The sequence below is a fragment of the Agelaius phoeniceus genome, chromosome 24, assembly GCF_051311805.1.
Source record: "Agelaius phoeniceus isolate bAgePho1 chromosome 24, bAgePho1.hap1, whole genome shotgun sequence".
In the NCBI taxonomy this organism is placed as follows: Eukaryota; Metazoa; Chordata; class Aves; order Passeriformes; family Icteridae; genus Agelaius; species Agelaius phoeniceus.
In genome coordinates, this window is record NC_135288.1 from 4,633,672 (window position 1) to 4,658,793 (window position 25,122).

The window sequence follows — 25,122 nt, forward strand, 5'->3', positions numbered from 1 at the left end:
ATCCCCAAGGATCACAGAGCTCCCAAATCAGTTAGAAAAAGAGCATAATTATGACAGGATCAAAATCCATGGGAAATAGAGTTGCCATGGCAACTGGCATCCTCACAACTCTAATCTCCTTTGCATTCTTGCACAGACTCAATGACTCCTAAACCACGTGGAAAAAAAAAAAAAAAAAAAAAACCTGTCTAGCAGGTGGGTTCATTGAGGAAAAGCAGTGCTAGAGGTGCTTCCCTGCAGAACAGACCCATTTCCACAGGGTTTCTCAGAAAGGGAGCCTTTGTGCACCTCTTGTTCCAAGCATTGCACTTCGCTCACCAGGAGTGCAGAGGAACTGCTATAACACAATCAATACTTCCTTGTTAACTACCGTTGTATCAGAAAAAAAAAACAACTTATTAATTATTGAAACATTCCCGTTTTCAAATAAAAGTGACATGAAGATAAAATCCAAACCAGACTGGCTGAGTTTTGAAATGGGAATGTGGTTCCAGCTTGATGCTGGGCTGCACTGGTGCCAATGAGTGGTTTTTCAAACGCTCCTCTTTACAGACAGCAGTACCCAAAAACCACTCCAGCATCCCCATACACATATCAGATCCAGCCACTGGGCTTATTTTTCTTCCTGACAGCCTTATCACAGCATTAATACCCAGTCTGTCTGTCCACCAGCATGCTTTAAACGAGGTTTACGTTTAAAGCTGGGCAGCCCTTTTGCTAAAATCTCTGAGCTCTGCACACTTTGGGGCATTTCCCTTCCATTTCGGTACTGCTCGGGCCTGGGGAGTTCACCCATCACCAGGGAGGGCAGCACAGCGTGAAACCCAGGGTTCACTGGGGCTCTCTACGCCAAAAGCCAAAGCAGCGCTATTGATCAAAGGGAAACTGCTCCAGATCTGCCGGTGACAAACCCGCACACGCTCTGCCCACGGTGTGCCCTTGTCGTGGGTCTGACATCGCTGAGCTCAGCTGGGCTCGCCTTCGGCTGCCGTGCAGCTCTGCCCCGGGACCCTCCGTTGTACCGGGCTGCCGGACTGCCCCGCTGCCCTCCGCCAGCGCCGCCGGAGCCGGGGAACAGCGACTCACGGGACAGCGACTGGATGGTGACAGCACGCTTTGGAAATCGCCCTCTTGTTACCGGAGAGAGAGGCCTCGTGGCAGAGTCTGCACCTACACGTCCCGTCAATGACCGGAGTGAGCGCCTGCCCTTTAGGCAGGTACCGAGGGCCCTGCGGCACCGAGACGGGCACCGGGAGAGGAACCGGGGACGGGCACCGGCGGTCGCGATCGCCCTCCCTCCCGCTATCCCCCGGGAGCGGGGCGGACGGAGGCCCTGGGGCACCCATGACACTGCCACAGCCGCCGCTGGGGTACGGAGCGACCGCGCCGGCAAAGACGCGTCAGAGTGCCGGGGCGAAGAACCAGGGGGACGTGGCCGGAGCGGAGCGCGGCAGAGCAGGCCGGTGCCGGTCCGTGCCGGTCGGTGCCGGTCCGCGCTCCCTCCCTCCCTCTCTCTCTCCCTCAGTCCCTCCCTCACTCACCCTTCGCCGCCTCCGCCGCCGCCGCCGCCTCCCGGCTCGCGCGCCGCGCACACGCACGCGCACACGCCCGGGCCGCGCGGGCGCGGGGGCCGGGGGAACGGGGGAGCGGCGGTGGCAACGCGCGTGCGCGGGCGGTCGGACCGCCGGGCCGCCAGGGGGCGCCGCAGCGCGGGGCGCGGGGTGAGAGGTCGGGACGATGGCGGCGGCCTTGGGCGAGGAGGCGCCGGACAACGAGGACTACTACGGGCTGCTGAACGTGCGCCGTGAGGTGCGGCCGCGGGGCCGCGCGGGGCCGCGCGGGGCCGGGCGGGGTGAGGCGAGACCCTCGTGTGCGCCCGGCGGGAGCGGCGCCCCTGCGGCGCCCCTGCGGCGTGTCCTCCGCACGGGCCGGGCTGCTGCCGCTGCTGGCGGCGGCGGGGCGGGAGAGCTCGGGCCGGGCCGCGGGGCTCCCGGTTGGGTGAGACGGGGGAGCGCCCGCTGAGGCCGGGAAATGCGGGGTTTGCTCCGAACTGCGGCGGTCTGGGCTTTGCCGGGGCGCTCCTGATGCAGCTCCGCGCACGCCGCGCACACCCGCGTCCCCTGGGGCACGGCTCGGGAGGCTTCCCGAACCTTTCCAGTTTGGAAACAGCCAGGGCTTTCTGCAAAACGTTGTTCCCGCCAAAAAAAAGATCTAGAATCCTTGATTTCACTTTTAAGAATAGATGGATATTAATTGGTGCGGGTTTGTTACACCGGAACAGTTTGGAACTTATTGGGAGATAACTGCTTTTTTTATAGTAATTATTAAGCAGATCTACAAAGATCTGGATGTAGGAACTGTGCTGTAATTTGTTTCAGCGAGTGCAACTGCATTATAGATCTGTTACATATATTTGTGTGTGCATAAATATGTATAGAAATCCCATCCAGCCCATCAGCCTGGGTGTGGCCATTGTAGCTGGACAAGGCTCGTATTGAACCACCACTGCTCCGTGCAATAGGATATCCAGACTTGGAAGCGATTCAGTCTGAGAGCTTGGAAGAATTCCCTTTGGAACTCCTGTCAGCCCCTGAGCTGCAGGGACAGTCCCTGTGCCTCATGTGTAGGAATCAGCTGCGTTCCTGAAGGAACAGAGTGTGATGGTCACGCTGTTTGCAGAACTCTCTGATGCTGAGCTCCTTTTAAAAAAAAATATGAAGGCCTCGTCTGGTTTAAAGCCGGCAAGGCCATGCTTGTACATTCCTTGGGAGCTTTCGTAATTCCCCTCCAAAACGTCAGCAGCGTGCAGAGGTTAGAACAGAGGCGGGAACCGCGCAAGGGTTGTGACTGCTGGGGAAGGTTTAATGGTTAACTTAGCCAGGCTTCCAGAGCAGAACATTCAGGTTTTGTACAGCAGGGAGCTGGAAACTGAATAAAAGGGGTCTGCAAGGGAGTAATTCCAACAGAGAGGAGCAGGTGCTTTGTTAATTGCCCCTTGCTAATTATTTTCAGCAGTACTGTCCTGTAGTGGAAGTGGTGAGCAGCATGTCTGGGTGCTGACACGGGATGATGAGCTTGGAGCTGCAGTGACCCCATGGAGGCAGGATCCTGTGAGCAGGAATTGCTCTGTGTGTGTGTGTGAATGATTCATCTTTTAGACATGTTAGTCTGCTAAAAACACGGTGCTGTGTTTGAGACGTTAAATGAGACCTTTCAATGTTGACCAGAGTTTTGGTAATAAAAATGTAACTTACATGCTGTTATTTGTGACTGCATTTCCTGGCAGTCTAAAAACCATGTCAGGGTTTCTTTAGTGGTTTTGAAGAGGCTGTTGCTCATGGAATATTGAACCAATGACCCAAACTACTCAGTGATGATGAAATGCCCAATCTAACATTTTATTGAACATGGCATTTATGAAAAATGAATCTGCTCATTTCTATTATATAATCAATAGCACATTAAACCATTTATCATTAATTTGATTTAAAAATGCCATTTTGGGGCTATATGTTCCCCTGCCTTCCCAGTCGAGTTTAAATTTGATATCCGAGAAAGCACAAGGTAGTAAAAAGAAATAAGCTAATTGTAGCTGTCCTTACTGTCTTGGGACCAGCAAATTTCACAGCTCCCCTTTTGCTGTATCATTTCAAAACATTAACAAGCAACAATACAAACATGCAGAAAAAACCATTCTGAGCTGTCCTCAAATCCAAAGAGATTCCTGGCATTGTGACACAAGTGAGTGTGTTTGTTTGATGGAAAACCTCCTTGCCACAAGTGGTAAAAAAGATGTTACTTCAAGAAATTACCTTTTAGGAACTTTATCTCCCCAGTGAAAGCTAGGAACCTGTGACAGCTTTGCTTCCTGAAGGGCATTAACAATAAATGGAAATTGTGTCTGTAAATCCACTTCTGTCTGAGTGCCCCCCTCGCTGACTGCACTGGGTCCTGACTGGGGCAGCCCCCGGGGACAGCCTGGGCCATCAGGTTTTGGTTATTTTACTCTGGATGTTCCTCCTGGAATGGCTTCCTGTGCCCAGGAACTGGTTCTTGCCTGGACAGTTTGGGAACTGGATGATTGGGCTCTTTCAAGCTCTGCCTGGGGGAAATTCTTGTTGATTTTAGCAACTGCACTTCTGAAAAGTCGGTGTTAAGCAATCTCCAAGGAATGGGCAGGAACAGGAACTGCAATGCAAGGGATATAGCAGGGTGAGGTGAGAGAGGAGAGATTACCAAGACTCTCTAGAGTCCAAAAATAACATTGCTGGGAGATGATAATGGAAGGAGCAGGGGTTTTTCCCTATTGATTCTGAAAGAGCCATCCATGTCCTTGGAAGGAGGCCAGGTGCCATCTGAGGTCCCAGAGCGGTTGCAGTAAAGGACAAGGCAGGTTCGTTTGTGATGTGTTTGGTGGCACAGTGTTCTCTTGGTTATCTGTCTGTGGTTTTGTTGGACAGATGAGGCACCTTCCTCCTTCACAGCACAACACTGACCCTGCTGGGGAGCAGAATGGGGCACTGGGGAGCACAGGGCAGGTGCTGGGATGAGAGCAGAACCATGGCTTTACATTTCTTACCCTTACAGCTGAGGAAAGTCTGTGCTTTTGGATAGTTGCAGTGTCCCCTTGAGGGTTGAGATTGAAATATGAGTAGAATTTGTTGTACATCTCTGGACTTACGTATTTTTATCTGAGATGACTTTGCTGTTTCCTGCTCTTCTGATTTGGAGGGGAATACCTGTATTATATAGTTATATTAGGCAACTGATACAGCTATATACAACTATAATTAATGCCTGTATTATATAGTTGTATTAGGCAACTGATACACCTATATACAACTATATTTAATGCCTGTATTATATAGTTGTATCAGGCAACTAATACAGCTATATACAACTATAATACTTGTATTATATAGTTGTATTAAGCAACTGCCTGATACAGGTATTAGGTAGTTGCCTAATACAACTAGTCTGAACATGAATGGTGGGGTTTTTACATAATTTTGTGTACCTGGGTATGCACTGATGAGCTATTGAGGTCCCTTGTTGCACTCTAGATAGCATGGACAATCCTGGTGTGATAATTGAATATTTTATTAACTTATATACTGAACCAATAATCCATTCTTGATTTTGGTCCAAAGTAATGCAGCGTAACAGCTGACAGACTTCCCTTTCAGGACTGATTTTGAGAGTGGCCTTTTGGCAATGGCCTTGGCCGTCCTTGTTGATTGTTGGTGGTTTCCACAGGCCTCCCAGGAGGAGCTGAAGGCGGCGTACCGCCGGCTGTGCATGCTCTACCACCCCGACAAGCACCGCGACCCCGAGCTCAAGAGCCAGGCTGAGCGCCTCTTCAACCTTGTCCACCAAGCCTATGAAGGTCAGGGGGAGGCTGAGCTTTGCAGGGGGGTTCTGGGAGAGCTGTGTCTTCATGCTTTTTGAAGATATTTGTTATTGCAAAGTAATAATTCAATTTGGTGATACTTACCGATGCTGTTTCCTGCTTCTGTACCATAAGTCAGAGGGGAAATGCCATATAAATGCTGCAGGGAATGAGATGTGGAGTGTCTGCATGTTGTAAATGATCTTCTCATCACTTCCCTTACTTCTAAAGACCTCTTCTATAGGAGAATAAAGACTGAAAAGCTTCAAATAGAAGGATAATTTCATATTGTACTGATGAACTGCTGCATCCCTGAGTTCTGTTTCCTGTCACCTGGCTGTGGTCTCCATTTCTAGCAAGTTCTTCTATATGCTCAGACTGAGAGGAGGAGACAAATGTTTCACAGCAGTTAGTTTGTTCTTGTGCCAAAGTCCTTTTCAAATACTGTGAATTAAACTGAAATTTACTTTAATCCTGGTGTGCAAGTTGCACCTGGAGTGCAGATGGATTAGAATGGTAGAAGTCATCCATGTTACAATCCTGGCGCACCCAGTCCGAGTGAATTTTTTTACCCCCTTTGTTTTGACTGGTAAGCATTTGCTCCTTCCAGTTGGACTTGAGCATGTGTGGAGTCTTTCCTGTTGTCCCTAGGTTGGATGTTGGAACCTGTGGAAGCTTTTGCTGGGCGAGCAGGGAAAGTCTGACCTTGATGATGTGCAGGACAAAAACTCATAATGCTTCAATAATTTCATTTTAGTGTAGTGAGTGGCCTTACATTAGAGGCAGCAGCTTCCCTTTGAATTTTCTGGCTACTCTTGGAAGTTGGTGCTCGTTTAGTACCAAATGTGAGTGTAGTATGTTACAAGCAAAAATTTTGACATCTTGGAAATGAGCCACTTCACCTCCTCTCTGTTTTCTCTTTCTCCACTTCCACCTCTTAGTATCACACAACAAAAGATTCATTTTATCAGAATTCATAAAAAACAATGTCTGCCTGTGACATTTAACAAGTCCAATAATATTCCACTAGTTCAGACTGAAACTCAATTACCAGTATAAGCCTTTTTTTGCCTTACTCTACTCCCCCAGCTCCCTGGGGACACATCAGTTTTCCCACAGCCTCAAGAAATACATAAAATAAAGCTGGTCTTAGAACCCTGGAGGAGGAAATAGTGATGATTTTTTGATTTATTTTTTCTTACAGAAAGACGTAAGAAAATAGGAGCTTATGCATTTAAATATGCTTTACCCTCTTCCTAATTCTGTGCCTAGTCTTTTTCTAAAGTAACTGTTCTGCAGTCTCCTGTTGTATTTTGTGTTGTCCATTGTGTTGGGTGATATTTTGGGAGGTTAAGATTCTACACACACCTTTGCCATTACCCCTTATTGATGCTTGGCAAGGTGTGAACTGCCTTGTGGAAATTCCTTAGTTGGGACTAGCTGGGAAAGGACCAGTGGACATGGCTGGTGAGGAAGATCAAAGGAAGCACCACAGAGCTTCGAAAGACAGAGCTGGATGGCAATCCCAGGAAAGACCCAGGGACTGCTCTTTCATAATTTTTCATCATCTCCATGTTTGGTAGAGGGTTTGTGTCACCTTCAAAGAAAGCAGTGTTAGAAACCCCCTTTGCACATTCACTTAGGCTGCATGTCTCTTGTGTTCTTTCCACTTTTTTGTTTTAGGAAAAGAAGGAGAAAAAAAATTGGATTTGTTGCAGGGAAAAGTCAGTATATCTTCTCAATAAAGCACATGGAAGCATCAAAGGGGTTAATGTGTAACTGTAGAATGAGATGTTTCTAGGATCAATGCTTGAATTCCAAATATCATGAGTGTTTTGGTCTGAAATCTGAGGAGAAGACCAAAAACTGAGTTCTCTCCTCTCTTTTGGTTTCAATTTACAGTGCTTAGTGATCCACAGACCAGAGCCATCTATGACATATATGGGAGGAGAGGACTGGAGATGGAAGGCTGGGAGGTGAGAGAAATGGAGCACATTATGGCCAGTGGCCTTGACTAAGCCCACCTTTATCTGCCATGGTTCTATCAGCTGCACTGACACCTGGCTGCTAATAAATGCCCCTTGGTTTGAAGGCATCCTTGGTTAGTTATTTCTGTCTCTCTCTGTCCCTGCTGGAACACCATGATGGATTTTCAGAGAACCCTTTGGTTTTGCACTTGACAAGAGAACAATAAACCTGACATTCAGAGTTCCCTGGAAGGATATTACCATGACAGGCAACATCTTTATCTGAGACAAATGTGTCATTATTGTCTATCTAGTCCCATCTTTTTCATCCAAAACTTGTTTTTTTCAGCATCAACTAGCTTCTGAGTTTGAAATTACTTTTTCTTCCTGGGCTTTTTTGGGGTGGGTCGAGCTGGAGTTTTTTGGTTTTGGTTTGGTTTAGTTTTTGTTGGGTTTTATGGGCTTGGAAACAGAACTTGTCCATTCGTGTCTGTCCAGCTCTGGAGTCCCTTGCTCTGCCAGCCCTGGTAGATTGCACTATGCTGCTTGAAGCAGGATCCTGTGGTATTGGGCCAGGTCAGCACCAAGGTCAAACTTGGAGTCAGTTGCTAGAAATGTGGAGCAGATCCAGCATGTAACAGATGCTTTGGAAACCAGATTTTTTTTAACTGCTTTTGGCAGACTTGATCTTATTTTGAAGAGCCAAATCCAATACTCTTTCTATCCATTCCAAAACTGGGCCTGTATAAAACACCAATGTCAGGTAAGCAGCTGTGAACCAGCACAGCCTAAAATCACACAGCTCTTGTGGAATCATTTACCTCAGGCCAGAGACATTCAGTTATTTTCATTTTTGTGTCCACACCTGGTAGAGCAGTTAATGGATCACCGAGGGTAACAGCTGCACTGCAGTGTCCTCTAGTTGTGGTTGGACAGCTCTTTGCCTTGGTTTTGTCAAGGGAATGGAAATAACAAAACCATTTTCCCTTCTCTCAAGGCATGGGGCTTTCTCTCATGCCTGCCCCAAAGGTGCTTTGTTCCAAACTCTGACTGCTCAAATTGGCTTTCAGCAGCTGGGGCAGTGTGTTAGTGCATCCTGCACCCAAGGCCTCTGAACCCCAGCACTGCAACGCCCTGAGCAGCCTCTGTCTGGTAATGGTTTGGTTTTCATTTCTTTTTGAGCAGGTTGTGGAACGAAAGAGAACTGCAGCTGAAATCAGGGAAGAATTTGAGCGTTTGCAGAGAGAGAGGGAAGAGAGGAGACTGCAGCAGCGAACTAACCCAAAGGTAAGCAAAGACTTAATCCTGGTCTCAAGAGTGGGTCTGTGATTATCACCAGTGTGCAGGGGGTGCTGAGCCTAGGTGAGGGCCCAGAGGAAAGAGCCCCTCAGGTGTCTACACTTGCTGCATGGCTTTCTGTCCTTTGCATATACAGTTTCTCTGCATAATATAGGGCAAACAGCTCATTCTTTGAACAATCCCTTACTGAATGTTCTTCTTTTCTTCGGAAAACGTTGAGACAAAATACCTTTTTCAGCAATTTTCACAAAATAGACCTAACACTGAAATATTTATGATTTCTTTCCAAGTTTACTAAAAAATTGTAACTCACTGCAGTTACCTGACAGGTTTTCCCTTTGGCATTGCTGCGGTGTCACAACAATGCAGGGAGCTGTTCAAATGCATCTTGAAACCAGCAACAAATCTGAAGCATCCCTAAGCCAGCTGGGCAGCAGCACAGTGAGCAAAGTCAATCTGAACAGGGTCAGTGCCTGTTTTTGGAAAGGGTGATCGTGCCCTCAGGGTGAGAATCATCCTGGATGCTGTTCCCATCTCAGTTTGAGCAGTGTCTGACTCACCTCAGCTAACCTTGGCTGGTCAGAGGTGCTCAGGAATACCATTGGGATGGCAGGGAGAGATGGGCATGGCAATTGGCCAGAGTATCCATAGCTCAGACTTTTGGTGTCTTTGCTGGCTCTTGGCTTGATGAGTGTGTGAGGCAAACCTGGGGTTTGTCAGGATGGTCCCTGACTGAAGTTTCAAAGCTTGTTGAATCACAAAAATCTTGGTTCTTATGCAATAACTAACATTATCCAAGAGCTGCATTTACTATTAACTAAATGAATTCATAGATTAGTGTAAAATCACAATGTCTTCTGAGTGGACAGATGTGGGATTGCAGTGGTGCTTTGGACTGGATCTTAAGGAAAACATCCATCTAAGCAGAGCTGTAATATTTTGAGACATTCACCTTGGCACCACCTTTGGATGTGCACTGCTCTTAGCAAAGCAATTGGGCTGTACAGATCTCCAGGCTGAAGGTAGTTTATAGACACTAAGAACTGGTTTGTACTAGAAGGGTAAACAAGCATAAAGTGTTGTGTGAGTATCTGTTGACAGCTTTATTCCAGGCAGGAAGGGATTTCTGTGTGCCACAAGCCAGGCAGGGCAAACTATCCCTGCTGGAGGTGTGGGTGAGTGGGGTCAGAGAGGTGTTTTCAGAGAGGGGCATGGTTATCTCCCACTCTGCTGCTCCCTGCTTCAGGAATGTGACATTTTCCCTGGGCGCCTCGCCGTGGCTGCGAGCTGCACTGTGAGCCTGTGTCCTGGGATAAAATTAGCCATCTGGGTGTTTACAGCAATTGCAGGCTGGCAGCTGATGGAAATGCCTCTCCAGGCAGTGTTCCCGTGGAATTGGGGAGCACAGCTGTGATCATTTCATACACGAGCACAAGTTATTTTAAAATTTCCAACATTTTGTCGGTTCTATAAAACAGTTTCACAAAAATAAAGCATTTTAACCAGAAATGTTGAGCAATAACCAGATGTAGGCAATTTGGAGGGTTGAAATTGAGTCTCCTATTTGCTTTTAGAGCTTTGTTTTTGCTTTCAAAGATGTGCAGAAGGGTTGAAAAGTTCATTACTAGGTTTAAGAAGAACCACTTCCTGTTAGGAGAAATTAAATCCAGTTATTTTCCTGCTGTGGGAGGTCAATATGTAAGGAACACAGGTTCCTCAAGGCAAAGCCTGGCATAACTTCCAGGTATCACCTTCCTGAAGGTAAATCCCTAAGTAAAAAGTAAGGAGGAAGTACATTTTCCTCTGGCACATCTACGAATTCCATCAGTGAAGTCTGTTACCTTTTCACAGGCTGGCAAATAAAAGTGATTTCAAAAGCTAATCCCAGCTCTGATGGTTCCATAGTGCCACTCCTGCTCCCTGCCCTGCTGAGCTGCTGCTCTGTGCAGCACAGTGTGGGCACCTCTGACTCCTGAGCAGGAGCTCCAGCTCTCTCCTGCTGCCCTTCCTTTGGGGAAAATTCCTCCATGGTCGGAGCAGGTGGCTGATGGGAGCTGGGAGCAGCAGCAATCCCCTCCATTATCCGGAGGCACAGGGGTGCTCTTGTTCTCTGGGAATATTTTTAACTTTACCATCTGCTGCTTTTCCTGTGCTTGTGCCTGAACCAGTTTCCTTGCCAGGATCCACAGAGCTCCCAGGGTGACTTCACCTGCTTGGCAGGAGGTGGAGGGTCTGCCCAGGGTCCACCTCTGACCTTAGGGAAAGGCAGAAGAGCAGGAGCTCTGCTGGGGAACAGGGAGACACTCCTTTCCTCTGAGCAGATCTTGTGGATTTTCATGGAGAGGTTCAGCTGTTTTCCTTGGGAGGAATATTTGCTGTACAATTCATACATGTGAAAAAGGAAATCCTAGTGTTCTGAGTGTGTTTTAGAGAAAGGAGGTGCAGTGAAATTCAGGGACACGTGTGGATCTTGGTGCATCTTTCCAAAGGGTGCAGCAGTGTGGCACCAGGAAGCCAAGTACAGCAGGATTGCCTCCAAATGGGTGTTTGCTAGCACAGGTCTGAGCCCTTCCAGGGTGGTTAGAGGTTTTCCATTGCTCCCCTCTTCTTTTGGCCTGGTTTCAAAGAACAGCATGGCATAGGAGAGGGCTGAAACTGGAGAAGCTGTAGGGTCTGGAGTCACTTGAAGGTGACTTGCAGATGATTCCTGAAAGTGCAGAAAGGGCAGAAGCTGGTTGTTGGTGCCACCACCATGCAGAACAATGAATGTAATTGCTCTGAAATTCACCAGCTGCCAAGGGTGGTTAGTAACCAGCTGGGGCACAGCCCCTGTTCCAGGATTCAACTGGAAATAACCACACCTTTCGGTTTTAAAATATTTATCCAATTTTTCCTTCATAAGTAATCAGAAAATGAAAATTGAGAAGAGGCTGGGAATCTCCACAGCAAATAGATAGCCTGGGAGTCCAGGCAGAGAAAAGGTTCCAGTCCTGTCAGACTCTGCAATTCTTCCTTTATTTACAGTCCAGCATTTGATTGGAGTGGAGCAATCAAGGAAAAATGCTCCCTCAGACTGAAATAAGGATTTATTTCAGCCGTGCTTGGCCTGAGTGTGGATGGGGTTTGTAGCTACCCAGCTATTGAGTTTCCATATACAAACTGCTCCGAGTTCAGTCTGTGCTTGTGCACAGAGGGGGGTTTTTATTGCAATCCATATGTTTTATAGGAGCTGGGATGCTGTCAGATGGGTCCATAGGGAAGGTTTCCAAAGCCTCTTGAAGTTATATGACCCAGACAAGTACCTAATTGTGCTCTTTTGAAAGAAACACACTCCTGCAGTTAGTCTGAGGGAGCACAGCAGCAGGTAGCCAGACTATTGTGCTGTGGCCTAGATTTTTGTAGGAATAAGTTTTTCTATATAGTCTGAGAAAGGAAATATTTACCACTTGCTAAAAGTATGTCTTTTTCAAGCTTTCCTTCTCATCACGAAGTATAAAGTAGAAGAAGAAATCAAAATATTTTGCTAACAAGGTCGATTGCAAGTGAATGGTACAGTTCAGTACTAAGTTGGTTTAGGTAACTCATAAGAAGAAGCCTGTAGAGGTTTTCTGACCAAGTTCCATTAAAGAAAATCAATTTCTAGAATATATTATTTCAACTTTTAAATACTGACAGAGCACAGTCATTCGTGGGGAAAGAAGAAACCTGCTGTGTAAAGGTGTTCTACCTGCTTCTGTAATGTGTCACTATAGAAAAATGACCTCCTGGGATTGCAAGTTGAGTTTGTGCTGAAAAACTGCCTGTTCTCCAGTCTGTTTGATGATTTATATTGCTGTTTTAAAATATTGTAATCATTCACTTTTGTTTTGTGCATTAGGAAATGCATTTTAGAGTGGTAAAAGTAATTGCGGAGCAATGGAAAGCTGCACAAAAATGTAATCATGCACAGGGATGGTTCAGCCACTTGTTCTGTGTACGCCAGATGTTTGCTAATGCTGAATGCCTGTTTCACTTGTCATCCCTCAGGGAACAATTAGTGTGGGAATAGATGCCACTGACCTGTTTGATCGCTATGACGAGGAGTATGAAGATGTGCCTGGGAGCAGCTTTCCCCAGATTGAGATAAACAAAATGCACATATCCCAGTCCATCGAGGTGAGGAGGGCAAACTCTGCCGTGCGAGCGGGGCGTGAGTGAGTGCAGAACACAGAACACTCTGCTCCTGCCTCTCTGCAGGGTTTGGGGGGACAGCACAGCTGGGAAGAGGCAGCTTGGGGCCAGCAGAATGGTGGGTTGGCTCTGGAGCCCTTGGGCAACTGCTCTGTGGGCTGCAGTGGTCCTGCCCTCCTGGCAGGGAGATGCTCAGTGCCCAGTTGTCACTGAATGGAATGTGTTCAGTGGAGGAAAGCAAATGGCACCCAGTCCTGAGGATGAGCATAAGGAAAAGGATGGGGAAGCATTTTCTCTTTCAGAGAGAGAGTTGTAGAAATTTAGTCTGCTAGAGAGATGAGAATGGTTTACAGCTCAAGGTCAGGACTTCAAGGTGGTACATTACAGGTGTCACAAGTGTCTGGTACTGTAAGAATTATCTGACTTTTTGCCATGCTTGATGTTTGACTACAAAACCATTTACACTCTGCAGTGGTGATTATGTTCTTGCAGAACATGCACTGAATGTGTGAACTGGGATCAGAGTTACTTGAAACAATATATTCCTTTTTCAGGCACCCCTGACTTCCACAGATACAGCAATACTGTCTGGAAACCTTTCCACCCAGAATGGGAATGGAGGGGGATCAATTAATCTTGCACTGAGACGAGTGACATCTGCCAAGGGATGGGGAGAGGTAAGAGTACCCCTGTTATGCAGCTTTATATTCAGTCTATTAGCTGGTGTTCTATTTTTTGGGGGGGGAGCTTTAGCTGTTGTTCATCTCTCATTTTCTATATTCTGTAAAATGTAGAAAAATTAATTCTTAAAGGAATTTGAGACAAAGGGAATACCAAACCTTGGGGGTTTTTTTATTTTTCTCCCCTCTCCATTTGGCCATGCAATTTGGACTTTACCTGTGCAGACAGAATTGTTACCTGATGTCTCTGGTCTTTCTGATTGCTCTGTCTGAAGGCACAGTGCTGTTAGCAGGCCTTTTAGGGCAGTGTGATAGTTGGCCTTTGCTTCCAAAACTGCTTTGCTTGCATGGGAAGAATTTATGGGGGAAATAGTTTGAGCCCCCCAGCAGGTCTGAGCAGCTGGAAGGTCCCACGTTGCACCTGCAAGCTGGGCTGTGTTTGAGGTGCTCATGGCATTGCTGGTACAGCTGGCAGCTGCCTGTGCCTTCCTTCTTGCACATGAGCCCCTGCTAGCCTGCTTCCTCAGCTTGGGAGAGTGGGAGTCTTCCTCTCATTTGAGATTCACACACTGGAGGCTTTTGATTTGCATCAGGATTTTTGTAAGAGTTTTCTCCACGTTCCCTGGAGTGACCAAAGCAGGTGCCAGTAGCAGTCACCTGTAGCTTTACAAAACTGGCTTTGTTTTACCCAAGAGCTCCAACTCAGCAAGAAACCTTTTCTTCTTCTGAATGCAAAGCTGGAGAGAAGGGAGGGTGCTGAAAGAGGTTATAAATGTAACTCAGATGTGTAAAACAGCTGTGATAAAAATTATGCTCGTGACATACTTTGTCACTATTGCAAAGGATGTTTTCTTCTGACACTCTGGCACTGTGTATTCCAACAGTTGGAGTTTGGAGCTGGAGACCTTCATGGACCTCTCTTTGGGCTGAAGATATTTCGTAATCTTACACCAAGATGGTAAATATTAGAAAAATGGCCTTGTGGTTAATATCCCACAATAAGGAGCTGAATGACTTGAATTCTCTTCCACATTAATTTTTGATTCGTTTTCTGTCCTACAAAATAAGGTATTTTCACTTTAGACTTAAGGTCATACTTGTATTGTCAAAATGCCTGCATTCTTTTTGGGTGTTGGTGCCCTCCCTTTTCATATTTCCATTTTAAGGAAGGTCTGTGTTCCACATCCTTAGATTTGTACTTGATCTTGTCATGATTCATCATACTTGAGTCAGAGCAACTGAAGTTTGCTCTAGGAACAGAACAAAAAATGGAGAACTCTTCTGAGGCTTCCATGTTGAGAGGGAGTTTTCTGACAACAAAACAGGAGATGATGTATCATATTTTAGGCAAGTAATGTCAAATTTGCCACTAGTGTCATGTCTGTCCACAAATGAGTAGAAGTCTCAGGCTGCAAAGGAGATACAAGGTAAGGCCTGTGATTGGAGCCACATGTCAGAGCATCATAGGAGCTCATGTAGGTTCCCTCTGTTTACATTTTCAAATTTAGTGCATCTGCCATTCCTCAGAGCTTGTACAGGATTCTTGTTCCCCGGGGAGTGCTTTAGCACTGGTTTTTAGGATTATTGAATAGCAGGGCTGCTCTGTGCCAGCAGCCCAGTGTGCTGTTCTGCAGAGACCAGGATATTACCTGCACAGGGCAGGAAGGGGAAGGCTGGATGCCTGGGCACAGACAATAAACCAGGGCACAGCCTGCTCTCCTGGGTGCTGCTGTGCTCAGGGCAGTCTGAATTCATTTTTACTTTTCCCTGAAAGCCTCGAGCATCACGCTTTTTGCAGGATGGTCTCTGGGCACTCAGTAAAAATTCCTGGGCAAGAAAGACTTCTGAGGCCAGCTGGGAGCTTGTGTTTTTTCACTGACAAATTTCCCCTCATTTTTCTAGTTTCATCACCACAAACTGTGCCCTGCAGTTCTCATCCCGCGGGGTCCGCCCCGGCCTCACCACGGTCCTGGCCCGCAACCTGGACAAGAACACCATGGGCTACCTGCAGTGGAGGTGGGGCATCCAGTCAGCCATGAACACCAGCATTGTCCGGGACACCAAAAGCAGCCACCTCACCCTGGCAATGCAGGTGAGAGCCACAGGCAGCACAGGGAGGGATCCTGCCCTGTGGGAGAGAGCAGCCTCACCTTCCTGGCCCAGCTGTGTTTTGCTCTCAGGAGTTTGCAGTTTATTGCAGCCCCAAGACACGTGAAAAGTCTCTGTTTTGGCCCCCACGTTCAAAGAATGAGTCAGAGCTCTTCAGTTCTCGGTCTCAGAGTTGTTTATTGTATCTTATCTATGAAATTTTTTCTCCTGTCCAGCCAAGGTCTGCTCAGCAGGACAGACAGAGGCACTCTGGCCTGCCCCCAGGGCAGTGTTATCTCTTTATATTACAAACTACGTATAACATGTTTACAATTACTTCCCAATACCTATCACCTATGTTAGACAGTGAGTTTCTACTCTAAACCAATCCAAAAGTGCCAACATCACAGCAGAAGGTGGAGGTAGAGAAGAAGAAGAAGAAAGGCTGGACACGCCCAAGTCCCTCCATCTTGTCCCCAAAACCCCAATTCTAAAAACCCCAAAATCTACTTTTTCACCTAGTGATAATTTTATTATTACACTACTTAAACTTCTGTGGCTTTCAGGTCTTCATACAAAACTGGTGATTTGCTCCACGGGTCATAATCAAACCCACAGGTGTTCTGGGCTGTGTGCCAGGGTCTCTGAGCCCCCTGGCAGGGGTCCCAGCAACTCTGGACACCCAGAGGGATGAACTGAGTTCTGACATTTTGCCTTGGGATTACAGATTAAGGAAGCAGTTGGTGTATTTTGTGATAGACCTAAGATAGGTCACCAGCTGTTTGGCAGAGCACAGCTCTTGACATTGTCATAGGTGATGTGGGTCAGCTTCCAGCAGGGTCAGGACAACATGGACAGCAGAGGTTGTAAGTGGCAAGCTCTGCTTTGTGTTGTGTGCTTCAAGGTTGAGAAGGGAAACTGGGGGGGCAGCAGTTGCCAAGAGTATGTTTTGATATGTTTGTGCCTCTTGTGTTTCAGCTGGGAATCCCCCATTCTTTCATGATGGTCAGTTACCAGCATAAGTTTCAGGATGAGGATCAAACACGAGTGAAAGGTTCTCTCAAGTAAGTGCTCAGGAGGGAATTCACATTGCTCACAGCCTGAGGACTCTGTCCTCTCCTGCTGTTGTAGGCCTCCAGGTTCCACACAAACCAAATGCTTCTGTGGCCTTTGGGAGCCCGCTTTTCATTCTTTAAATCTGGTAAAGGCTGAAGGGAATGTCTTGGAGGCTTGGCCCTGTGTGCCTCTGCACTTAAGTGGAACTAATAATACTTGTCTATGATATCTCTACATCATCCCAAATAAGAAAGCCAGAAGTTCTTGTTCACTACTTAGCAAGCTGGAAGGTCTCATCTCACCTTGGAGGGATACTGTGAATCTTCCAGAGGCCAACATCTGCTGCAAACAGATGCATTTCCATGCTTTACTTGTTTGGGAATTACAGGATTCAGTAAAGAGAAATTCAAATGTCTTCTCTGTCTTAACAGTTCTTGGTTCTGTCATTCTAGGGTGGGTTTCTTTGGGACCATAGTGGAGTATGGAGCAGAGAGGAAGATCTCCAGACACAGTGTTTTAGGAGCCACTGTCAGCGTCGGTGTTCCTCAAGGAGTGTCCTTGAAAATCAAGTCAGTTCAAGATCTCAACTCTTTTTTGCAGAGGCTGACCATAACCTCCATGATTCTATTTCCCGTATTCAGGTGGGAAGGTCCCAGTCCCAGGTCAATACAGGTGTATTGATACATCACTGGGAGAGGGTGCAGCTGCCCTCAACTCTAATGCAAGCTGTAAGCCCATCATAAGCAATGGGTGCTTTCCACTGGTGTGACTCACAGCCTGAGCCACCTGTCTGTGTGTGTGTGCATCAGAATATTCTGAAATGCAGCTTAAATTGAGATTTGGAGCACTCTGGTAAGTGAATGGAAGATTTCTGAAAATCTTAGTAGAGATGGATTCCATGTGTATTATGCTGTATGCAAGTGAATGCTTGAATTAGGGAATGACCATTACCTACTGCAGGTGATTGTACCATTACCAAGCTGCAGTTCACAGAAGGACAGAGCTCATTAAGTGTCCCTGTGCTGTGGTGCACTTCAGCTGGGGCCAGCTACAGGTGGGGTGTGAAACTGCTGAAGGCCTGAAGAATTCAGGCCCAAGGAAACTCATATTTTCTAAAATAAATATTGTTACAGACTTCAGAAAAATATTCATGTACACCTACCCTGAAGGCCCATGCCAGTGTTATGAGCACAGGCCTTCTCTAGAAGCATTTTCTCTTCTTTCATGGGGATGTTCGTCCCTTTTTCGGTTGAAATTAATGACCAAGCAAATTCTCCTAAGATTAAAAAAAGAACTTTAGAATGGTCAGGTACTATCACGAGCTGCTGCTTCAAAGTCTGGCTCTGGCTGGTGTCAGCTGCCTTTTCTGCCGTTGGCTTTTTCAGTTTATCAGGCTTTTCACATTTTGAGCTCCTCATTCATCTCTCCTTGGTTCATCAGCAAGCACTGCTGCTAAGTGTGCTTCATCAAGCACATCCAGCTCTGCTTTTTCTCTTACCATCCCTCTGCTCTTCTTTGTTGCAGGCTGAATAGGGCCAGCCAGACCTACTTCTTCCCTGTCCATCTAACAGATCAGCTGCTTCCCAGCGCCGTGTTCTATGCCACCGTGGGACCTCTCGTTATCTACTTTGCCATGCACAGGCTGGTCATCAAACCCTACCTCAGGGCACAGAAGGAGAGGTGAGCTTGCACATTGCTCAGGAAGTCTCACTTGGGCTTATTTGTGTGAGGGTAAGGGATGGGTAAGGAGACCCTGCCCCAGTTTCTGCCTGAATCCCAGCTCTGCCTTCCTTCTGCCAGAGAGCTGGAGAAGCAGCGGGAGAGCACAGCCAGTGACATCCTACAGAAGAAGCAGGAGGCTGAAGCAGCAGTGAGTCTTTCTTGTAACTCAGTCCCCTTAGTGAAAGGAAACTCTTTTCACTCTGGACCATTCTCCTTTGGCCACAGTGTGTGACCCTGTGTGATTTCTGCTCTGCCACTTGTGTCGTGACAGGTCCGGTTAATGCAGGAGTCAGTCCGAAGGATAATTGAAGCAGAGGAAGCCAGAATGGGTAAAGATTATGATATCATTTACTTGTTCTATAAATTTGGAGAGAAGAAGGAACAATGCAAAGGTGGTGTTTCTTCATTCCCACTCCTGATAAAGTGCAGCTTAGTTGCTGCTGTGCCTGCAGTGGGGGAGCCCATTATGACTCAGCTCCAGGTGCCTGAGCTTAGGAGGGATCACAGAATATTATCTTGGGACATGGTGTGAAGTGGATCAACAGACTGAAGACAACAGTCTGGAATTACCTCTTCCCCAGAGAGAGGTGTGCCTATAAAAAGGTGCAAAAGTTGTAGTCTGAAATTCAGCTTTCACTGATTTCTCCCTTACATGGTTTGCTCCTGGATCATGATGGGAATCTGGTCTCTTATGGTTACTAGCAGTTTTCCACAGAATGTTCCAAAGTGAACTGAAATCCACTTGGACTGTCACATCAGTGTGACACTGAGGTCCTGTCACTCCATTCTAGTGCTGAAGGGTGCTAACAAACGTGCAAGTAAAAATGTTGTTCTTTGTGGGGAAGTGTGGGTCCAAGCTAGGAGAATTAAATCTCACTGAAAGCAAGAGAAAATGCTGGGATTATATTTTTTGTCAGTGGAAGCCTTCCATCACAGTTGTGATTTCCTGGGAAATGCAGGTCTGATTGTGGTGAATGCCTGGTATGGGAAGTTTGTTAACGACAACAGCAGGAAGAATGAGAAGGTGAAGGTTATAGATGTGACTGTGCCTCTGCAGTGCTTGGTGAAGGATTCCAAACTCATCCTTACAGAGGCCTCCAAGGTACGTAGATGTTCTGTCAAAGCCCAGATTCAGGGACTCAAATGTGTGGCCCAGAATTTTGTTTGAACCATGTGGTGTCCTGCCAGGGGATCTCTCCAGTGGCTTTGGATCAATTCACAGATGCCATTTACCTACCAAGTATTTATTACAAACTTCCAGGAACTTCTGTTTCTTGGAGCTTTTCTAGTGCCAGTGGGACTGGTTGTTCTTGGGGCTGTACACCAGAAACTCCCAACCCCCTGGTTTGCTTTTTTGCACCAAAAACTTGTGGAAATGATAGCCCAGTGTCTCAACTTGCTGGCAGCAAAACTCCCTTTTTTTTTTTTTTTTGTTTTTTTTGTTTTCCTTTATGACACCTTGTCCTTGGCAGTAATAAATGTTTTTGGCCAGATGGAGAGCTGTGAAAGTCCATTCCCTGATGCTCAGTGTGTCCTTCTCTGATTCAAGGCTGGGCTGCCAGGCTTCTATGACCCCTGTGTGGGTGAAGAGAAGAGTTTGAAAGTGCTTTATCAGTTCCGAGGAGTTCTGCACCAAGTGATGTCAGCTGACAATGAGGCCCTTAGGATACCAAAGCAATGTAAGTAGCACAGACTGCCCAGCATCTTCCTTGGGGAACTTCATGGGCTGCTTCAGCTCGGTGGTGAAGCACACAAACCTGGGGTTCAGAACTGGGGTTACTGGAATGGACTGACCATGACTTGCCTCTGGGGTGAGGCCCAAAAGAACTCAGCAGCAGCTCTGCAACTGTTTGTACCAGCTAGTCTGTATCTCCAACTGGGGCTGGAAGCAGAGGCCTCCCACAGGTGCCACTGTCCTTCTGTGCAGTTCTCAGCACTGCGTGGCCATTTGGGGACTGAATTTAATGTACGAAGGCCTGAGTCAGATTTCTTCCTTGTCCCCATTTATCTTACCTGCCAAAATATTTTCTCCCTGCTGGAACAGCTCTGTGAAACTAGTATCTGCTTGTGACAGCTTTTACTGGCACTCCTGTGGGTCTGGTGGGTTGGCTCAAGGGCACCAACCTTTGTTTGCTCTAGACCAGCTCCCTGCCCAGTGTGAGCAGCACATCCAACTGACACAGCTTCCAGAAGTGCATTGGAAGCTTATTTGAGTTGTGTCTAATTAGCAGCCAGAAGTGTTGCTGCCTGTGCTTGGTGCAATTCCTTGTTCTCCCCACAGCTCACAGGATCGATGCCGATGGCTAATCCGGGAACGCGCGTCTCTCCCACAGTACCTGGGTCAACAGAAACTGCAAAACCTCCCCCGGACGCTGCGAGTTTGAACAGAGACACTTTTATTTTTACTGTCTGTATAGCAGGAGGTGTCCTGCCGGTTCTTTTAGGGACAAAAGGACAGACCCTGCTGCTGCAGGCGGCTCCCAGGCAATATCTGAGTTGTGGCTCGGTACCCAATAAAGCAGTGTGACTCTGAGTGCACAGTGCTTTCTGCCAGGGGCTCCGGAGCCTCCTGCTCCCAGCTGGCCACAGCTCCTTCCTGCACTCACACTTCTCTCCTGGCACTCAGCAGGGATGAAGACCTCTTCTTCTCACTTCTCCACGTGCTTCCTGGGGTAGTAACACACCTTCTTCCTTCTCATGAGGGGAATTTCAGTTCTCTGGCCACCTCCTGGAAGTCCCCTGTGCAAATACTTTTGGAGAGAGGTCAGTGATTGTTTCAATCTCAAATCTGTGTTTGAAATGCACTTGTTAAGAAATGTGCTTAACTATGAATGAATTTGCCTTTTGAAGTAATATGGACCTCTTCAGCACCAGTCTGTCCAGCTGCTCATTTCCAACACTGGTCTTCCAGACAAGGACACGGTGTATCATAGTTTTATTATTTCTTCTGCCACCCACAACCATGTATTGTCAAGGATTTCGAGAAAAGAGGAAAGCAAGTGAGGGAGAAGGGCAGCAATTAATTTCGTTTGATTCTGATGCTGCAACTATCTCTTCACATCTAATTTATTTCTAGTAAAAATAAATCTAGTTCATAAAGTAAACTGTACCAAAGTGAGGAGAGAGGCCAAATGGATAAAGGGCTGAAAATGTAACACTCATCTGCTCTTTCTGAAAAGCAGCAGTTACAGCATAGATCCATTGGCTTTATCTTGCCTAGAAGCCCTGGCAGGGATTTCCAGCAGAAGGGCAGTCCTGGGCTGGTGATTCAGCAGCTGGAAACAGCACCTTGTAAAATCTGTTACACACTGGGTACATCAGCACATCTGAGGCTTTTGCAGAGAGACAAGGAATTGTGGTGCCTGTTTCTTGATCATAGTTTTGCTCTGGATAAGCCCTGACCAGCCTTCATTGCTCATGGGTGACAGCAGAGGGGAAAACATCCATGTCTTGGCAGTGCAGAGTTGCTTTTGACAACTCCTGCCATAACTCCTTTCCTGACATGGACCTGGCCCCTGTTCTGTGCAGCTGTGGTTTTCTGTGCTCAGGTCACTGCACCAGGAGAATGAGATTTCCAAAAGAAATGCTTTCCCCTGTAAAAAACAAGTTCATATTATGAATGGGGTGTTCATTTGTTTTTATTAAAACCAAAACTTTTCAGTTGTGACCAGTTCCTGGTGCAGGGCTTTATTTCACTTATGGCCAGCGTTCTGTCAATCTTAAAGTAAATGTAAAATGTGCAATAAATTATATTCAGCTGAAAAGCAGCTCCCATTCCCTTTGCATCTGTAGGAAGTTTCCTGAGATGAAACCCCTGGAAAGCAAGGGTTTGTAAACATAACAGCACTCTCCATCCCATCCAGCTTATTGACCTCTGCTGGGAGGGACTGGGCAGAAATCTAAATCTCCTCCAGTTCCCTTTTGTGAGGTGTATGGTCAGAAGTGAGGAGCCAGCCTGTAGAGACTAGAACATGGCACAAGAGCATCCCTGAGAGCCAGATGCTCAGTCAGTCTCCCCCGCCCCCTCCTCCTTTCTTCCTTGTTTTCTATCAGTGCCACGTTTTGCCAAAACTGTAAGAACAGCCCCACTGCAGAGCCACAGCCTTCACCACCATATTCTTGCTGTGAGCAGCTGCCATTTTACAGCCACAACTCCCCTGGGACTTCTTTTTATGACTCTCTATAATTCAAAATTACCAACAGAATTAAAATAGAAGCTCTAAGCAAGCAGAGCTGAACTTCCAGCCTAGCTTCCAGCATGACCTAGTGCCATTTCCAAAAGGTTGAGCTGCTTTTTCAGTGTGCCAAGGTGTTCAGGCTGCTGCTTTGATGGCAGCTGGCTGAGCAGCAGTGCCTGTGGGCTTGTGGCACATCCATGAGCTGCAGGGTGGCACCAAGGCTCCAGCAGCTCTTGGGTGGTTTGGAGTCTTGGTGCTGCCTGGCGGTGGGGAGGGAGGGAAGGAGGGATTTCTCTTTCAACAGAGGGTTCACAGGGGTTTGGTTTGGGTCTGGCCAAGCCTCCAGTCCTTGCCAAGGGGGTGCAGGGCTGTTTCTGAGGCTGCAGGGACCTGCTGCCAGGACTGTGCACTCTGACACCATCTCCATCCTGGCCTGAGCCCTGTTCCCAGCTCAGTCATTGCACCCTTCAGCAGCCCCTGGCACTTTCCCAGCAGTGTCCCTGCTGTCTGCAGCCACTCAAGCAGTGCCTCCCTCCCAGCCCTCCTCCCTGCCCAGCCCAGGGCTCCATCACCGTGTCCCACATTCTAGCAAGGAGCAGCTGCTCCACAGAAAGGTGGGGATACCTGCCAGCTCTTCCTATCCCCACCTGAGTGTATTGTTTTGGGAGGAGAACTTCAAGTGTTAAGTCTTCCTGCTGCTTGGCACAACAGCTCACAAACCAATAAATCATAACAACAGACTCCTGAGTTTGGAATATAACAAACTCATTGTTCATTTGTCTCACATGTAAGAAAAAAACATGGTTCATTAGAAGTTTTAATGAAAAAATAAAGTTCTGAATTAAACTATAATTATACATGGCTGAAAGTGATGAACTAAAAGAATGAAGATGTTACTTTTTTATTTCTCTCTGCTGATATTGTAACGTGCTGGACACCATCCACTGGGATAAATCCGAAAAGGGGACAGAACAAGAGTCAGTCACATTGATTAGTGTTGAACCTCTGTGAAAAAGAGCCAGTTCACTTGACAGTGCACCATTTCTCCCATAAAAGCTTCAGGAACACAGTCCACAGAGGTCCAGTTGAACTGCAGACACACTGTAAACACAAGAGATACGAATTTCAGACCAGGTCCAACCCTTGTGCAGTTGTGGCTGGGATCTTCCAAAGCATTTCTGGGGAAATGGCAGCACTGCAGAACTTTGGTTATTTTTCTGGCTGCAAAGGACAGTCAGGCAGCCATTGGGAGCGAGTCTTTGGCAAACTCCTTGGTGGTTCCACATAGCTTCTGAAGGCAGCACAGCACAGTCATGGTTGAGAGATTTCACAGAAGCTGGTTTTCTGAAACCCAGTCAGGTGTTACAGCTTGGTGGAACGAGATCTTTTTCAAGAACCAGGAGAAGAGAACAGTTGCATGTTGTGCACTTTTGTCACCTTTTCCCACATTGTGGAGCCCCAGGGCCCTGTGGTACTGGGCTGCCTGAGGTTTGGCAGCCCTGGGGCCAATGTCTGAAGGAGGGCACTTGCCCCTGTGTGCTAGCAAGACCCTCAGTCATCACCAGGATGCATCTCCCGGTGAGCCAGTCCTCAGACAAGGCAGTGCTCCAATGCTGTGTGACTGCAGAACTCCTGGGGTCATGTTCCTGCTGGCACAGCTGGTCTGGCTCAGCTGCTGTGCCAGCCAGCGATTCTCTGAGCCTCTTCCTGGACAGAGCACACGCTGTTCTTCAGGCATAACTTCAGAGACACACCTTGAAGCATCAACCTGATTTGTGTGATTCATGTGGATCTGTCTGGCCATTGAGGAACAATGCCAGCATCTCCCTGCTCTTGTGCATGAGCTGTGACTTCCCATCGTGGTCCTGAAGGGATTTCCCAGGGGCTAAGGCCCAGGAGGTCCTGTCTGCAGTGTTGGCCAGGCCTCAACACTCTCCTATCCACACTAGACGGATCCTCATTGCACTTCATCCTGTAGCTGCATTGCCTGCATTTGATCTGTCATTGCTACCAAGAGAATAAAGATTCTGGCTTTTTGGTTACAGTCCAGTTTCAAAAAACAAACAGCGAAAGCAAAAATCAACTCAGCTGTCATACTTGGATGGACATGATCAAATTCCAAACCAGACCTGCCAGGTTCTACATTTCCTTTGGCCCCTTTTACAGCCCATGTTTGAATTCTGGGCTGAGAAAAAGGAGAGTCATCTTCTTAAAACAGCACCATAGAGGTTAACGAAGGGACAGGAAATGGTGCAGTTTCCCCCCATACACACATTTGAGCTGTTCATGCAAATAAATCACAAAAAAACCACCGTAAGAAGAGACCTTCTAGGAAGGAATCTGATGCCACTGATCCCCCACACTGCCTGTCCAGGGAAAGAGTTGCTGTCCCTTGGCACAGGAGGGAGCCCCGAGTGTCGTTTGCACTTGGATGATGCCAAATGACAGAACTCCCCTCTGCTCAGGCCCGTGGAAGCAGCAGCAGATCACACAGAGGCCGGTAGCACTGAGGCTGACTCCTATGGAGTCTCAGGATATCTAAGATTGATCTATACGGACAAATGGGCAGGTAT

General features: G+C 47.3%; 2 protein-coding genes across 6 annotated transcripts in view; one reads left to right on the forward strand and one right to left on the reverse strand.

Annotated features, from left to right (window-relative positions):
• Positions 1-1,651, reverse strand: part of CAMTA1 (calmodulin binding transcription activator 1) — a 249,553-nt gene extending 247,902 nt beyond the window's left edge. For 4 of the 5 annotated variants that reach the window (XM_077190354.1, XM_077190357.1, XM_077190353.1 and 1 more), the window contains exon 1: positions 1,542-1,650. The gene's annotated coding sequence lies outside the window, so the exon portion shown is untranslated. Of the gene's footprint in view, positions 1-1,541 lie in introns of all 5 variants that reach the window. The other variant, XM_077190355.1, reaches the window with a different exon arrangement.
• A 21-nt stretch (positions 1,652-1,672) lies between these two features.
• On the forward strand, positions 1,673-23,401 carry DNAJC11 (DnaJ heat shock protein family (Hsp40) member C11). The gene is made up of 16 exons (XM_054647621.2): positions 1,673-1,809; positions 5,257-5,386; positions 7,292-7,365; positions 8,542-8,643; positions 12,682-12,810; positions 13,380-13,502; positions 14,390-14,463; positions 15,408-15,597; positions 16,572-16,657; positions 17,102-17,218; positions 18,174-18,329; positions 18,450-18,519; positions 18,643-18,700; positions 19,331-19,473; positions 19,921-20,050; positions 20,653-23,401. Exons 1-16 carry the CDS (start codon positions 1,738-1,740, stop codon positions 20,676-20,678), a joined length of 1,680 nt encoding a protein of 559 aa, XP_054503596.1. The 5' UTR covers positions 1,673-1,737; the 3' UTR covers positions 20,679-23,401.
• The last annotated feature ends 1,721 nt before the right edge of the window (positions 23,402-25,122 follow it).

Excerpts from the sequence above, each read along its gene's own strand:
- DNAJC11 (XM_054647621.2), top strand. The coding sequence starts at position 1,738 with ATGGCGGCGGCCTTGGGCGAGGAGGCGCCGGACAACGAGGACTACTAC. Across the intron at positions 18,330-18,449 it reads CTCAGGGCACAGAAGGAGAG|AGAGCTGGAGAAGCAGCGGG; the intron begins GTGAGCTTGCAC and ends TCCTTCTGCCAG. Across the intron at positions 18,520-18,642 it reads AGCAGGAGGCTGAAGCAGCA|GTCCGGTTAATGCAGGAGTC; the intron begins GTGAGTCTTTCT and ends GTGTCGTGACAG.